General features: G+C 45.8%; 1 protein-coding gene and 1 long non-coding RNA gene across 2 annotated transcripts; one reads left to right on the plus strand and one right to left on the minus strand.

The window, feature by feature from the left end:
- The first annotated feature begins 90 nt into the window (after window positions 1–90).
- Window positions 91–13,814, plus strand: LOC142030708 (uncharacterized). The gene is made up of 3 exons (XR_012650242.1): window positions 91–206; window positions 11,728–11,878; window positions 13,573–13,814. It is a non-coding gene; the product is annotated as an uncharacterized LOC142030708 (long non-coding RNA).
- PRDX3 (peroxiredoxin 3) lies at window positions 1,495–6,846 on the minus strand. The gene is made up of 7 exons (XM_075026496.1): window positions 6,742–6,846; window positions 6,597–6,666; window positions 6,258–6,399; window positions 5,325–5,460; window positions 3,420–3,523; window positions 2,197–2,362; window positions 1,495–1,693 (listed from the first exon to the last, which is right to left on the minus strand). The coding sequence occupies exons 1-7, from the start codon at window positions 6,775–6,777 to the stop codon at window positions 1,640–1,642; spliced, it is 708 nt and encodes a 235-aa protein (XP_074882597.1). The 5' UTR covers window positions 6,778–6,846; the 3' UTR covers window positions 1,495–1,639.
- Window positions 13,815–13,997: the final 183 nt, after the last annotated feature.

Below are 13,997 nucleotides of genomic sequence, written 5' to 3' on the forward strand. Positions count from 1 at the left end.
GGCAGCGAGGGGCCGCGGTCTGCAGCCCGGGAGTCCCCTCAGGGCAAGCCCCGGAGGGAGGGGAGGCGGACCGCCGTTAGGAAAGGTCCGGTCGCCTTTTCCCCTTCCCTCGGTTTCCCCCCCTGCGCGACCCGGGAAGGCAGAGTCGAGGAGCAGGACTGCAGAGAAACCCCCTGCGCCCTCCACGCTGACTTAAAATGACGAAGGTAGGAGAAAGAGAACAGCCAGGTAAAAGGTCTGCGTGCACAGATGGCTGCCGCCAACACCACTGGCACGTTACACTCCATCGCTGAGCCGCTTCACAGTACTGTAGGTCCAGGAGACCAGGTGTATTGGAAAAAGTGCATGGATGCTAGTGGATTTACACGAAACAGAACTAAAGTACTGGGACCGAAGAGAGATTTGCAAGTAGGGACACCTGAAGCATCACCAGGCACCCCACAACATCAGGCTCGTTTTTTCACCCTTCCCCTTACGTTGCAGCGCTGATACCCATTGTAAAGCTGACCTAGGACGCAGCAACCACTTTGCCAAGGTGGTTCCCTCGTGCTTCTGTTTATCTTAAAGTCCTTTCCCCTGCTCAAAAGGGCAGAAAATGAAAATACAAACCCATTCAGTACTTTATCGATTTATCCAGCCCTTCAGCAGCATACCCGCTACTTACCGTCTATGGCCTATGCACACAAAGGCAGTGGCAACTGCTAACTGCTAGCTGTGAGCAAAGGTACAGAAGATAATTTCTATGGCAATGCAACTTATCCAACTTCTTCAAAATAGAGAAGCAGGACGCTTTGGGGAAAAAGTGAAAGAAAAGCAAAGCAACACACCCACTGCTAGTCAATATTAAGATTTATTATTATAGCTAGAGATATGCTACATTGTTTTCAAGCAGTACAACATTTCACCTTTTAAGTTTTTCCTGGAGACAGATTCAAGCAAATAAGCAATGTTTTAAATGACAGAAGACTGTCATTAAGCTCCAGTAAATAGGCTTTTGGGGTTCAAGTTTTTACCATCTCCCAAGCGGAATGAAAGTTCTTCATGCTTATTACTGCTATGTAGCTGCACTGCATCTTTGACTATATGCAGGATTAAAATGGCACATATTTACATTCAAGTTATAGTGCATTTACACACAAAAAAATGGAGATTTTAAAAATTTTTTACTTGTTACATTCATCTCTTCCTCTGCAAAATTAATTAGAAACCACATATCAAAATTCTGTTTTCTGTATTGTCCCCATTGTTTCTAACTCATTACAGAATTTTTTTCATGTGAGAAAAGAAAATGTGGGATACTTCCTGGTCCAAAACCAGTTAAGTAAGAAGGAAAAACCCAGTGGAGGACAACTGTATTTTGTGTACTTGTATTCAGGAAGAAGACTAGTGGTCACAGAAATTCATGTAACTGAAGTTGCAAAGGGCGGGGGGGGGGGGGGGGGGGCAGGGAGAAGCCTTAGTTTTTACCCTTCTTTTTAAAGCAAGACAAGGGAGTCAGTAAATATTTCAACATTTAATTTCTTCTTAAACATGAGAAAATGAGACCTTTGATTTGATTTTTTTTTTTATACAATCACAGCTGCTTTCCTGATATCTTCAGTTTATGGTAACTAAGAGTTTTGTCGACATATTTGAGCGTTTATGTATGCACTTTCTCAAAATATTCTTTCGAAGCTTCTGGGCTTGGCTTGATCTGTCAAGAAACAAAAGTTTAGTTATTATATGCTATAACTAAGATTAAAAAAATTACAGATTTAACACTTTATCCAAGAAAATCCATGCATACTTTATAAAAACAATAGGTTATTTCTGTTTCTGCACTTGGTTGCAACATGCAAGCCTAAATGATGTACAAGCTCCTGCTTGCAAATTTCAAGTATATGACACGTTTTTCCTGCTAAATATCCAGAAGGGTATTAAATAAGTAAGAAATCTGAAGACAACTGGTGGACAGTGCAAGTCAAATTTAGAGTTTTGAATACAATTCATGCCTTCTAAAAGGAAATCGGTGACTTTCTTCACAGAAATGACTCACTCAGTATCATACAAATAGACTGAACTGGTCCAAGCCTCAGATTTAGACAACAGGCACAGATTCAGTCAAGCACCTCATCTTAAAAGTGGTTGTCAGCCCTTCAGACATGAGAAACATGCCAGTGTCTATATTTAGAAAAGTGATATTTAGCAGACACTTACTGTAGGGGAGTCTGGAGTCCAGTTTGCCGGGCAAACCTCTCCATGTGTTTCCACATACTGGAATGCTTTCACCAAACGGAGGGTCTCTTCCACACTACGACCGACAGGGAGATCATTGATACTCAGATGCTTGATGATCCCATTTGGATCAATGATGAAGAGACCTCTGTAATTGAGCAAGAATTTAGGGAATGCAAATCACATTCCAAGACCAAACACAAGAAACTGGATGAACTATTTCAGCAAGGTAGTTATTCTTAGATGCACGTATCAGAGTTAGGAGTAGCAATACAGCGTTTGACAATATTGTTTGTTAGTGAAGTGATCAAAAGCCAAGAACCAGTCAACTGGTATGGTGAAATTACAAAGTATACATAAAGACTATTAAATTGAGACAGATGTATAACAAAGGTATAACTTCTAATTCCACTTATGTTTCAAAGTTGATAGCTGGCATCTTTTCCTCTGTCTTTTTGACAGGAAAATCTGAGGTATTGAGTGAAGAGCTGCTTATGCATTAAGCTACTAAATTAAATCCTGTTGCATATATACATTTGTGAAAAACAAAAGTCCCAGTCATACCATACTAATTAACTTAATTTGTCAACAAACAAATGTCAGAAGTTCCTCATTCAAAGAGATCAGGAACCAAAGGTCTCCAGAAGACTCCTACCCAATGCAGTGTTTCTCAGGGACCACTATTTGCTTTTAATAAGTATTCCCATAGTGGAGAAGGAAATGTTAATCTTTTTATTCTAGATAATTCTGGGATTGACTGTAGTGGCCTCTAGGACAACCACTTTAGAAACTTCTCACACAAAAATTAAGGCAGTCTCTTCTCCTTCAGAAGAAAGAAAACAAACAAACATAAAAAAGGGACAGACCTAAATTGTGAAAAAAATGTAAAAAATTGTACAATGGTCTTCTATCCTACTCTTGTTTTCCTTAGTGACACAGAGTTCTCCCACTCACTCAGAGCAGAATAGCTGGCTTTCCCCTGCATGCATTCTCAGAGAGGCCTGGAACCACCCTCAACTTAATGGCCATAATGGCCACGTGCCCTTTTCCTAGGGTGGGATCCAGCAGAAGTTCTGCAGAAAAAGTAACATCTTACAGTCTTCATTTGATCCTTGTGCAGTTTCCCCTGCAGGAGGAGACAGTACGGCTCATGTTGTTTTAGACTGGGTTGTGTCTTAACTGAGTTATCGGCAATCATGCATTACCTTAGTGCTATGCCAGGTCCTTCTAGTAGCACCCCATAATCACGGGAGATTTGTTTTGTGAGGTCTGACAGAACTGGAATATTCATTTTGCCCAAACCGCCGCTCTAGAAGACAAAGTAAGATTCCATTTTGTTACAAAATGCTTTTTAGGATTGTCTTTCTGGAGTTGCCGGATACAGTGCTCCTGAAGGTATACTAACAACAAAACATATTCATGCCATTTGCTCCATGAAAGGAACCACAGGGGGTTGAGGGGGTGATTGTTTGGTTGGTTTTGTTTGTTGGGGTTTTTTTAAAAAAGTCAGGCACATTTGGCTTCTTTGGTACATGAAAACTTCTTTTGCACCACGCATTTTAGAATTGCGTATTTTGGTGGTAAAAAACTACCTATGACAACAGTCATAAATTTTCAGGAATATTTCCCTTGTACGCTATTCAGGAGCTTTGAATACAAGAATTTCTACTGCATATTTAAGTGTTCAAAATTAAAAAAGATGAATATGGCGGGGAGAGAAGGGAAAACAAACCTGCATACTATGAACAGACAAAACTCAAGGCTTCTAACAGCCACATTAGGTATGTCAAAGTTCTTCTGCTCTCTATATACTCTACGTACTATTTTTTTTTCCTCCCCCAAATCAATTTAAATACTATTTGGAGAGTCAACTAAGATTTCTTTCAGTTTTGCAACATAGTGGAACTGTGAGAGAGATAAGCTCTGTATCCTTGAAACAAGCCCGGAGTTTGTTAGCTTTTCTATTCCTGGCATCATCAGTGAATCATTGTGTAATCTCAGTCACTCAGACCCTGATCCTGCAAACACTTGCCTGCAATCAAGTTCTCATACACAGAGCTTTGAACACAGATGTTGGAGAAACCAAGGCCTTAGTTTCTCCGGGTGTCCGTTTCCTGTCTGCGCCACCATGGAATTCTTTCCACTCTTCGCAGGGCACTTTGCTACACATGCGCCGAGCAGTGCCTGACTGGCATACACTGAACAGCTTCCGCATAAAGCGGTGAAGTCAGTCCACAATCACATTTTAGAGCTTTGAACAAAGCACACAGAAAGTTAAATACTCTTGATAGGCTCAACCAAGCCGTACTGAATCTAGGAAACTCTCCTCCCTCCCCTATACGTTACAACGGCAGAGCTATGCACCTGAAGGCACCCTAGTCTGCAAGCACTGCTGCAGACTGCTGCCCACACGACCCCATGGGTAACGACTGATGGCTCAGGCACTTCTGCACCTTCCTGTGATGCTTCTGACTCTCTACAACTAACCAAACTAATGAGATGCTTTACGTGATCAAAAGCACGTATTTTTATATATATCTGAAAGAGGCTCCTCTCCAGTAAAAGGCCGTCTTTATCACTTTCTTTCCCTGAAGAAAGCTGAGGACGTCCGTTTGTATTGGAAAAGCAGAACCATTTCAGCAAGTGAGAGTTAATAATACCAGTGCTCCAACAAACTGGTTATTATTCTGCTTCCATTCTGAAGCCACCGCTGTTAGATATTGGTTAACAATAATGACTAAACAGCTGCTGTCCATTTTCTGTGATGGTGCACACAAACCATCAGCTGTAACAAGCAGCTCAGGTGACATGTATACTGAGTATTTGTCTTTCAAGATAAACATACAACAATATGACGTAACCTACAAGACTATCAAGAGAGCAAAACAAAGATGAAAAAAACCCCCACAAATATTAAAGAAAAGAGCAAGAAATTCTGACCTCAATCTTTATGTCATCAAAGGTAGAAGTCAATCACTTCACGTATCACTTTAGGCAGTCTACAGAAATCGGTGTTTTCACAATTGTTTATTCAACTCTTCTTCTCAGGAGCTCTTATGAAAAGAAAACAAACCAACAGAGAAAGCCCCAAACAGCTGCTCAATTCGTACCTTTCGTGGCGTATTTATCCAGGCCAGATGACAAAAATGAGAATCCACAGAAACTGCCACTACATCACAGTTCACATCATGAAATTCATTTGCTTTGTTGCTGAAAGCCACAATTTCTGTGGGGCAGACAAAGGTGCTGGGTGGGAAGAGAGAACAGGTTGTAATGATTCTGCAATCTTTCCACAGAATTTTTTTAGAAAAGACTGTTTTGTCTGTTTCTAGAAACTAATGCAACAGAGCATTTTCTTTAGCCTGATAACTTTAACCATGTTTCCTGCTCAAAATTAGTTTCTGTCAGTCTCAAAGCAACAGCCCTAGCCACCTCACTGGCATACCGGTTTCCAACTCAGTTCTAGACAGACTTTGGAGAGATGGAGAAACTGTCTCTGCTAGACACTGTCTAGACAGAGAGTTTTTGGAAACTATAGCAGAAAGGACTGCAAGTTAAATCCTCCCCCACATGCCCAAATACACCAGGATGCTCTTGGTGATTCAAGTCTTTCGGACAGGCGCAGCCCCATCTGTTCACCTTTTGCTTTGGAGCCGTCCAGCTGCAGTTCTGCTGGCCCAGCTGCTTAAAAGGAGAGAGTCTCCAACGTGACCCCGCACTGCAAGGCAGTGACCCCGCACTGCAAGGCAATGCCCTCGCCCCTGGGATCTGACTGTACGGGGAACCACGCTTGCAAGGCCACTTCTGAAGCAGTCTCACCAGCTAGAAGATGCTCTCCAGCCACCAGATCCATTGCTTTAAAACACAGTGGCCGTTTGCCCCCAAGTCTTAACTCTCACGCTCTAGAAACAGACATATCTGCCTTGCAAGACTGCCCTAAATGAGGTAAAAACAGCCACTTCAGACAGCGATGATCTGCAGCACTTCTGATGACCTTCAGCGAGGCAGAAGGCCCATGCGAAAGGGGAGAAACCTGCACTCACAAGTCCAGGGGGTAGAAGAAGAGAACCAGGTATTTCCCCTTGAAATCATCCAGGCTCAGCTCCTTGAACTCCCCGTTAACAACGGCCGTTCCTTTAAAAAACGGGGCGTGTTGTGTAACGGCTGGAGCAAACCGCGACGAGCCTGCGGGGGGGGGAGAAAACAGAGCTGAGGGCCGCCGGCCGAGGCCCGGGGCCGGGCCGAGCCTCCTCCTCCTCCTCCTCCTCCTCCCGGTCGCAGCCACAAGGTCGGCCGGGTCCGGCGGAGACGTTCCCGCCGCCTGGTCCGGGGCGAGCCCTGAGGCGGGTGTGCTCGTCCCCGCCGCCCTTCCCCGCGCTTACCGAGGCTGAACTGGCGGCGGGCGCAGGGCAGGGACCGAGCCGTCAGCCTCCTCCCGGCGGCGGCGGGGACCTGCGGGGGGAGAAGGAGGGTCAGAGGGGCCGGGGGTCGGGGCGCGGGGGCGGCCGGGGAGGGTCACTCACTCACCGCGCTCCGCAGGAGCCTTCCCAGCGCGGCCGCCATCTTGAGCGCCTCACAGGCGGGCGGAGCCGGGCGCTGTGAGGGACGGGGCGGCTGCGGGTCCGCCCCCGCCGGGAGGGCTGCCGCCGGCCGGCCGGCCGTATCTCACCTTTCCCCCCCCCCAGCTCCGGCCGGCCTCCTTCCTCCCGGCAGCGGTTCCGTGATTCGGAACGGGGCGCTGAGGGCGACCTGCTCTGGGCTCAGCCTCTGGGCGCCGCCGGTCCCCGTGCTGAGGCGGGGGGGGGGGTCCCGCTGACGGGACTGACTGTGGGACCTAGCTGTGGTGTGTGCGGGTACAGACCGACACGGAGCAAACAGCGTGGAAACCTCTCAGCCACGCAAACTTTTCACGTGCCGTTGGCGCTGACTTTATCGGACTCGCTCAGATTATAGCTGTTAATTAAGCAATTACCGTGTGATAGCCGCGTGCCTGCTTAGCTCTTCCCGGCCTGATGCTGAGCTGATGCAAACCAAAGTCATTACCTAATTTCCCACACAGGCAGTGCTGCGTTGAGCTGAATGTGTGTCTGTGGCCTCTGTCTGCTCTGGAGGTTTGTCCCAGTTCCCTTGGCTGCACAGAGCATCACTGGAGAACCACCGGTCCAGCCCTAGGAAGAGCAGTTAGGGCACGCATTTGCTCTAGGGGAGGTAGGAGAGTCATAAAAAACCCCATCGCAGGCCTCCTGTCTCCTGCCAGACGAAAGCAAGTGCAGGAAAGGTGTCCAGCTGGTGGAAGGGACCACACCTGAGATCTCTAAGTCTTTCTGTTGCCCTGAAGCTGGGGTCTTCAGAGAGTCTGCTGTTGAAGCCCAGGCCCCCGCAACTGGAGCTAACGGAGCTACTTTGACAGTCAGTCGAGCAGTACAAGGTTTTCTCAGGCTATTTTTGTTGACTACCTGATGGTGGCAGCAGCAGAGATCACCTTCACCAAGAAGTGCCAGCTGCCTGCCCTGTGTAGGCCATGTGCTTTGGAGCAGCACAAGCGGTGTGCGCAACCCAGAGTACTGAAAATCAAACAAACACTCCCTAAAAGTCCATTAATATTTATAAATACCCACAGCCTTTTACGAAGGGGAGATCCCACCTTGTGAACTAGAGAGAAGTCTGGCTCCACTCGCAGGATAAGCTCAGCCATCAGCATCTGGGGCCAAAGCCAAAGGCAGATGGAGCAACATCAGCTACATCTCAGGCCCCCGGGATGAGCTCAATGGATGCTGAATCTGTATTTCTGAACAAATTAGCAAACTTATTCCTGGTACTGATCTGGCTGGCGTGGTCTGGTCACCTCTGCAATAGTAAACTCTCTGAGCCTTCAAGAGAGGGAGGTTGTGTGCAACCTGCCTGTTAGGACTGGTCGCTAGCCGGTATTAACTCTCTACTATGCCCAAGAACCGTTTGGGGCAGTGTAAGTCAGTGTTGTCCAAAAGCATGCTGAGATCTTTCTGAGCATTTAACATCATCACCAGTTTCAGTTGCTGGTACCTTTCTGTGGCACTCCTGAATTTATTAATCCAGATGTAGCCAATGGCAGCTGGAAATGTGGCTCTGATAACCTTCTCAAAAACTGTAGTTCCCAGAAGAGCATACAGAATAATGTTATCTACTCATACGTGCACAGACATACTGCGTGGCTGGCTGGGCTTGTGATGAAGATGGAGGCGTTCTGCACAAGGGTGCAAGAGATGAACTGTTCATATAGCCGTGGTGAGATGAGGGGGAAGAAAATGTGGATACAGATACCCCAGTATGGTGTCCACCCGCATAGTAGTCTAACTGCTTCCTGCATCCACTGATTTCCTTGAATTCAAATAGACTTCACTATTGCTTTTGATTTTGAAGCTGTTCCCTCCAGGCTCAACACCCCCTAACAAGCTCTGAGCGTGCATCTGAGCATATGTGCGTAGGTGTGCGCAAGTGCAGTGCTGGGTCAGTGAACTATCAGGTTCTGAGTTAAGCAACCTTCCGTACCCCTTGCTTCTCATTAGCGCTTCGTTAAGGGAAACCTGAAGGTGTGTGAGAGAGAAGTTCAGTTTTGACTCTTGCTGATGAACCAGGGCTGCTTGAAAGTGCCAGCTGGATGGGGACTCTGCTGGGAAGGTTACTGGCTGAGCAAGGGGGGGCTGGCTGACCTACTCAGCTTATTTGCATGTCTGTTGCCTGAAAGTTAGGGGCATTCTTGCTTAAAAAACCCTTAAAGCCTAAAAGTGGAAGTGAGTAAACTATTTGTATGTTTAGAAAATATGACAGATAGCAGTGTGGGTGAGCCATGCTGTAGCCTGCAGGCCTGGAGATGGAGAGGGAAGGAGAGTTGTTGAGACATGTGTCCACAGTAGAGGCGTGGGAGGTCTTCGTGTCACTGCTGAGGGCTGCCAGCGGAGCGGTGAGCAGTGGAGCTGAGCCCAGGACACCTGCAGAGCAGTGACTGTTGGTGAAGAGTAGCAAAGAAACATCAACCATTACCTGGGCCCTTTCCCTCAATAGCAGTGCAGAATGGCACGTCTGTGTTCACATCTGCTGGACTGGCACATCCCCTCGAATGGAGAGATTTACTTGCCCAGCTGAGTCCCATGCAGCTGGGCAGCAAATTGTGCACCCAGGGACAGCTGGGCCACAGCGGTTCCTTTCCCCCAGCTGTGGGAGCTGTATTGTGGCAGCAAGAAAAGGGCTATTGCTAGGATTTCCTGAGGATGGTTGTCTCACTCACAGATGATTATTCACAACTTCTAAGCTGATATATTCTAAAACGATGTCCTTTCCCCCTCCCTGGAAAGTTGTATTTGTTTAAAACTCTTTGTTTAAACACTTGGCTTGCAGGTGGGGAAATATTGCTCATGCTTTGTTATGAAGGCAGCGCAATTCAGCTTCTCAGACTTCTGGGCAAGAGCTTGAACTACTGTGATTTAACAGGGGGTTTATTTTCCATTTTGCTTTTTACCGGGCATCCCTACAATTTGAAGATCGACTTCGTCACTGCCAAAGCACACCTGGCGAAAGAGTTGTTCCTTTTTCCTCAGCTCTGGCTCTGGCACAGGCTAGAGCAGCTGCTAAACGCAGTTCTTGCCATACCAAGGTCAAAGTAAATCTACCGAGCGGTACCATATGTGCATCTTTTTCCAAATCTTGTTGGTTGTCTGCTTTGTGGTCTCCCACAGGGCCAGACAAGCCCCAGTCTCATATCTCATCCTGCAGTGAGAGAGTGCTTGTTCGTACTGGTGCAGTGCAAGCTCAGTAGTGGACGGACATGTTTGCATGTGAAGGGTTAGAGTCTTTAAGCCTGATTCAAACTGAGACATCTGAAGTTGGTGAAAGACTCTCCAGGAATTTCAGCAGACTCTAGGGAGAAGTTTGTATTGCTACAAGGTGCAGAGCAGTGGATAAGGTGCTTGAACAGATAATGGGAGATGTAAATTTTATTTTTGGTTAGGGTACTTATCTGCCTGCTCTCACCTTGTGCCTCTTTTTTCCTATCTGGGAATAAGTAAATATGCCTTTCTGGTGAAAAACTCTGAGGTCTGTTGATAAAAAGTGCTAGATAATGCTTGTGTGTTGTTACTATTATTGTTTTGTGAGAGCTAGGTTCTAAAGAGCTCTTTGAAAGATTGTCATTAACACAACCAAATATTAGTGAAGGAGTAGTTGCTTCTCTCTAAACTTGATGAAAGGGGTAAGCAAATCCCAAATCAGATCTGCTGCTGTGGGTCATTAAATGGCAGACTCTGTGCAGAGTACGGGATGTGTATATCTGCTTGTTTAAAAAATAAAATCTGCTCATCTTCTAGAAGGTTATTTTATTCCATGTGCTCAAATGCTGTAACAATCATTTGTCCTCTACCTTGAGGAAATAGATAACTGAAAAAAAAGGTTTGGAAATGGAAAGAAACGAGGGAGGCATAAACATTTTTATCTAAACCAAAGCAAAAAGTTTGGTTTAGACAACACGATGCATCACCCCATGGCTGTTGGTAGATGGCAGCCTCTGTCCTTACGCAAAGGGGCTCTGTAAAAGGTTACAGCTGCCTGCAAATGCTTTCTCATAGGCCTGTGTGCTCCCACCTGCTGATAGCGAATCTCAGCAGGAGGCAAAAGAATTTGCCCATTTGTAGCAATAAGTTTCAGAAGGAATTCCAAACATAATCCAGTTTAGAGCTAACCATGAACAGGCTTTGCTGCATTAATTGCATGTTATACCATGGATTTAGGAGATAGGTGCTGTTAGGGTATGTTTCCAATTGATAAGTATAGGCAAAAGCCCTTTCGACATCTGGTTCACTGGGGGTCTTATCCTGACATTTCCAGCAGGCGGTACTGAGGCCAAGTGGTTTTCCTCTGGTGGCAGGATAAAACTGGGTGTGTTGCTGCTGTGTTTCTGGCTGGAGCTGCGTGAGCCCACCCTGCCGATGACTCATCCCTTAGAGTGGCTCAGAATATCACACTCTGCCTTGCTGCTTTCCTATTCCTATTACACTGATGCATTTGGGTCTCGCACGGTGTTGGCGTTTCATTTACAAACCTCTCTTTTCCCATAAAGGAAAGATGGCTGCCAGCCCTGCTTTACCCTGATGTTCAGCACTCAAAAAGGGTTTTTTTCTGGGCCTTTCCTGAATGACTTCAGATGAAGATTTTTTTAGAAAGCAGAGCGACCAAACACATTAAGCACCTTAGAAAGCACATTTTTCAGAGTTTAACTGTTTTTTGGTAGCCTCTCCTTTTTTTTTTTCCTTCCAAAATTGGCTGCTTCTGCATATGATTCAGACTAAATTTTCCCTTTTCTCCCAGCAAGCACTGAATCAGGATTTTTAGGCCAGCAAAAAAAGACCTGTGTTCCTTCCCTGCCACACTGTCTTTGAGTCCATGCTTGAGTATTTCAGCATCAGAGTTTACGACAGTGAGTAGAGTAAGACAAGCAGTGGAACAGACTCACAGGTCTCCTGTTTCTTTCTCCCTCACTCACAGAGAACCTGACTGCTCCATTAAATCAGGTGTGGACATACCTTGAAGTTAAAGGTTCCAGGTGACACAGAAATGAAGATACCGACAGCTATGAAGAAATCATGAGGCAAGACTCCAAAGTGGGTTTTGCAAAGACCAATTGACGGACTTTAAGGCAAGTAGGTCTGTGCAGTGGCACTTGCTTTGGCATCCGATGGGGAGCCACATCCTTGAAAGGGGCCATCCATCTGAGGCCTGCGCTGAAGCAGCCCCTTGTCATCTATCAGTGGTATATTCAGGCTTAAAAAACTGTAGTAGAAAAGAGATGCAGTGAGGACTGATTGTCTTGATTTTGTTTTTCAAAGTAGGGCATTGTGTTAGCGAACACACTTCCTTCCGTCCTAGTGCACCACATAGACTCAAATTTATTGGAAACAAGTTTTATTTCGTTAAATACTGTAAGAATCATGAAGAAAACCCACTCCGTTGTTCTTACCGATAAATGTGACATCAGAATTGCTGCCCTCTGTGTAGATGTGTAACTAAGACAAACGTGTTATTGCAGAATCTCAGTAATCTGGTAGCAGAGCTCAGCTTTCCACTCCCTGCACTCAGCCACATTTACGTTATGTGACTGCTCCTAGTCCACTTCAATGCAAAGTCATCCAGCTTAGTTGAAATAACCACTCTGGCAGCCGCACAACACTCTGTTCAGTTGCTGCCCCGGTTTCTGAAGGGACTGTGTAACTGTGCCTTTGGTTGCCAGGAACGTGAAGTGCTTCAGAGCTGCGCCGTTCATGAACACTAGGTAGCTCCATGGGATTTCCAAACACCGTATAGATCCGTTGTAACTCTTTTGATAAACCTATTTACCCTTTCAAGAATTAAATAAGCATTCACACAGTATATACAGTGAGGCACTTAACAACCTCCAGCACGCTGGAGTCATACTTTTGTCTCACAGGGTGACACTGCAGATGACTCTGAGTATATAGAGGTACAGATATCAGATAAAAGAGGAGCAGTAGAGCTGTCAGGTGCACATGCCGATTTCCAAGATCTGCCCTCTTCATTCAGGCACCTGTGTAAAAGTTGCACACCAAACACAGTCCGTGCTCCCTGCGGAGTCTCCCACGAAGGTAAATCCCTCCTCACTGAAGAGCCCCATCCCAAGATGTGTCAAGCACACTGATATCCCATCGCTGTCAGCAGAAGTTAGCTCGCTGCTGCAGCATGTGCTGCTTCACAGAACGGGGACTGACACACATGTGTTCATTTTTCCTTTGGAGAGAGGAGTTGCTTGTAGCATTAAAAACATTGTATGCAATAAAAGGCGCGTCTTCCAACATCAGCCATGTTGTGATGCCGGTGTTGTCCTTGCGATGATCGTTAGTGGGAGGCTGGGCAGGGGTGTGAAGTGCACTTACAACCTGAGCATAATTTGCTCTGTTTACAAGCGAGCATCAGTCCTTGCACAGAAGCGGTCAAACAACAAGCAGGGCAGACATTCCTTAGGAACCTCGTCTCTATGCTAAGGCTCTGGTTTCCAGGAAGCAATTTTTCCCTTAAGAATTATTTAATCAGAGCAAAATCTTCCGGTACTTACAGACACAACTGCTGCTATATAGAACTTGGCATTACAAAGAAAGTAACCACAACACAGCATGGCTTCCGGAGACCGAACATTTTCTGAAGTGACAGGAGAGAGGATGTGGAAGATCGTACATAGCAGTGCCACCTGCTATGCACAGTAACTTTCAAAGTTCTAACCTTTGACACTTAATCGGGTACAAAAGGCATTTATTATAGCCATTTTATCCTGATGCCCAAGGTATTACTCATTAAATGCATTTCTCATTTCTTTCCTAGGTTCAGAAAGTGTGTTCTAGGAAGTCTGCAAGTCCTGCTGTTGCAAGCCATTTCTGCCTGGCTGTAGAAAGAAATAAGATTGGTGCGATAAAAAAAGAAGAAAAATGAAAAAGTAGTGCCTGCGCTCCCCTTACAGGAAGGTGCATGTTCATTTGGTTCGCTTCACGTGGATTTAATCAATGGAAATACAGATGGGGGAAGTGTTAGTGAGAGTAATGGGTCGTTTTTATTCCCCTTTCTCTGCTTGACCTGCTGAATCGATCTACCCCGTTGCCAGGAAAATCAGGATCATGCTGACACGAGCATCTGTCCTATATAGACAAGAGAGAATTTATGTTGCAATCTAGCGCTTAAAATTCACAAACTTTCCACAAGTGGCTGACGTCTCACGCAGCCGCTTAGCGGGATTAAAAATAAAAAAGAAT

This window comes from Buteo buteo, chromosome 4 (genome assembly GCF_964188355.1).
Source record: "Buteo buteo chromosome 4, bButBut1.hap1.1, whole genome shotgun sequence".
NCBI classification, from domain to species: domain Eukaryota; kingdom Metazoa; phylum Chordata; class Aves; order Accipitriformes; family Accipitridae; genus Buteo; species Buteo buteo.

What these genes read in the sequence shown, in the direction of transcription:
- PRDX3 (XM_075026496.1), bottom strand. Translation starts at nt 6,777, where the DNA reads ATGGCGGCCGCGCTGGGAAGGCTCCTGCGGAGCGCG. An exon ending in GAAGGCTCCTGCGGAGCGCG is followed by an intron (nt 6,667 to 6,741) that starts GTGAGTGAGTGA and finishes CTCCCCCCGCAG; the next exon opens with GTCCCCGCCGCCGCCGGGAG. An exon ending in TTCTTCTACCCCCTGGACTT is followed by an intron (nt 5,461 to 6,257) that starts GTGAGTGCAGGT and finishes CTTCCCACCCAG; the next exon opens with CACCTTTGTCTGCCCCACAG.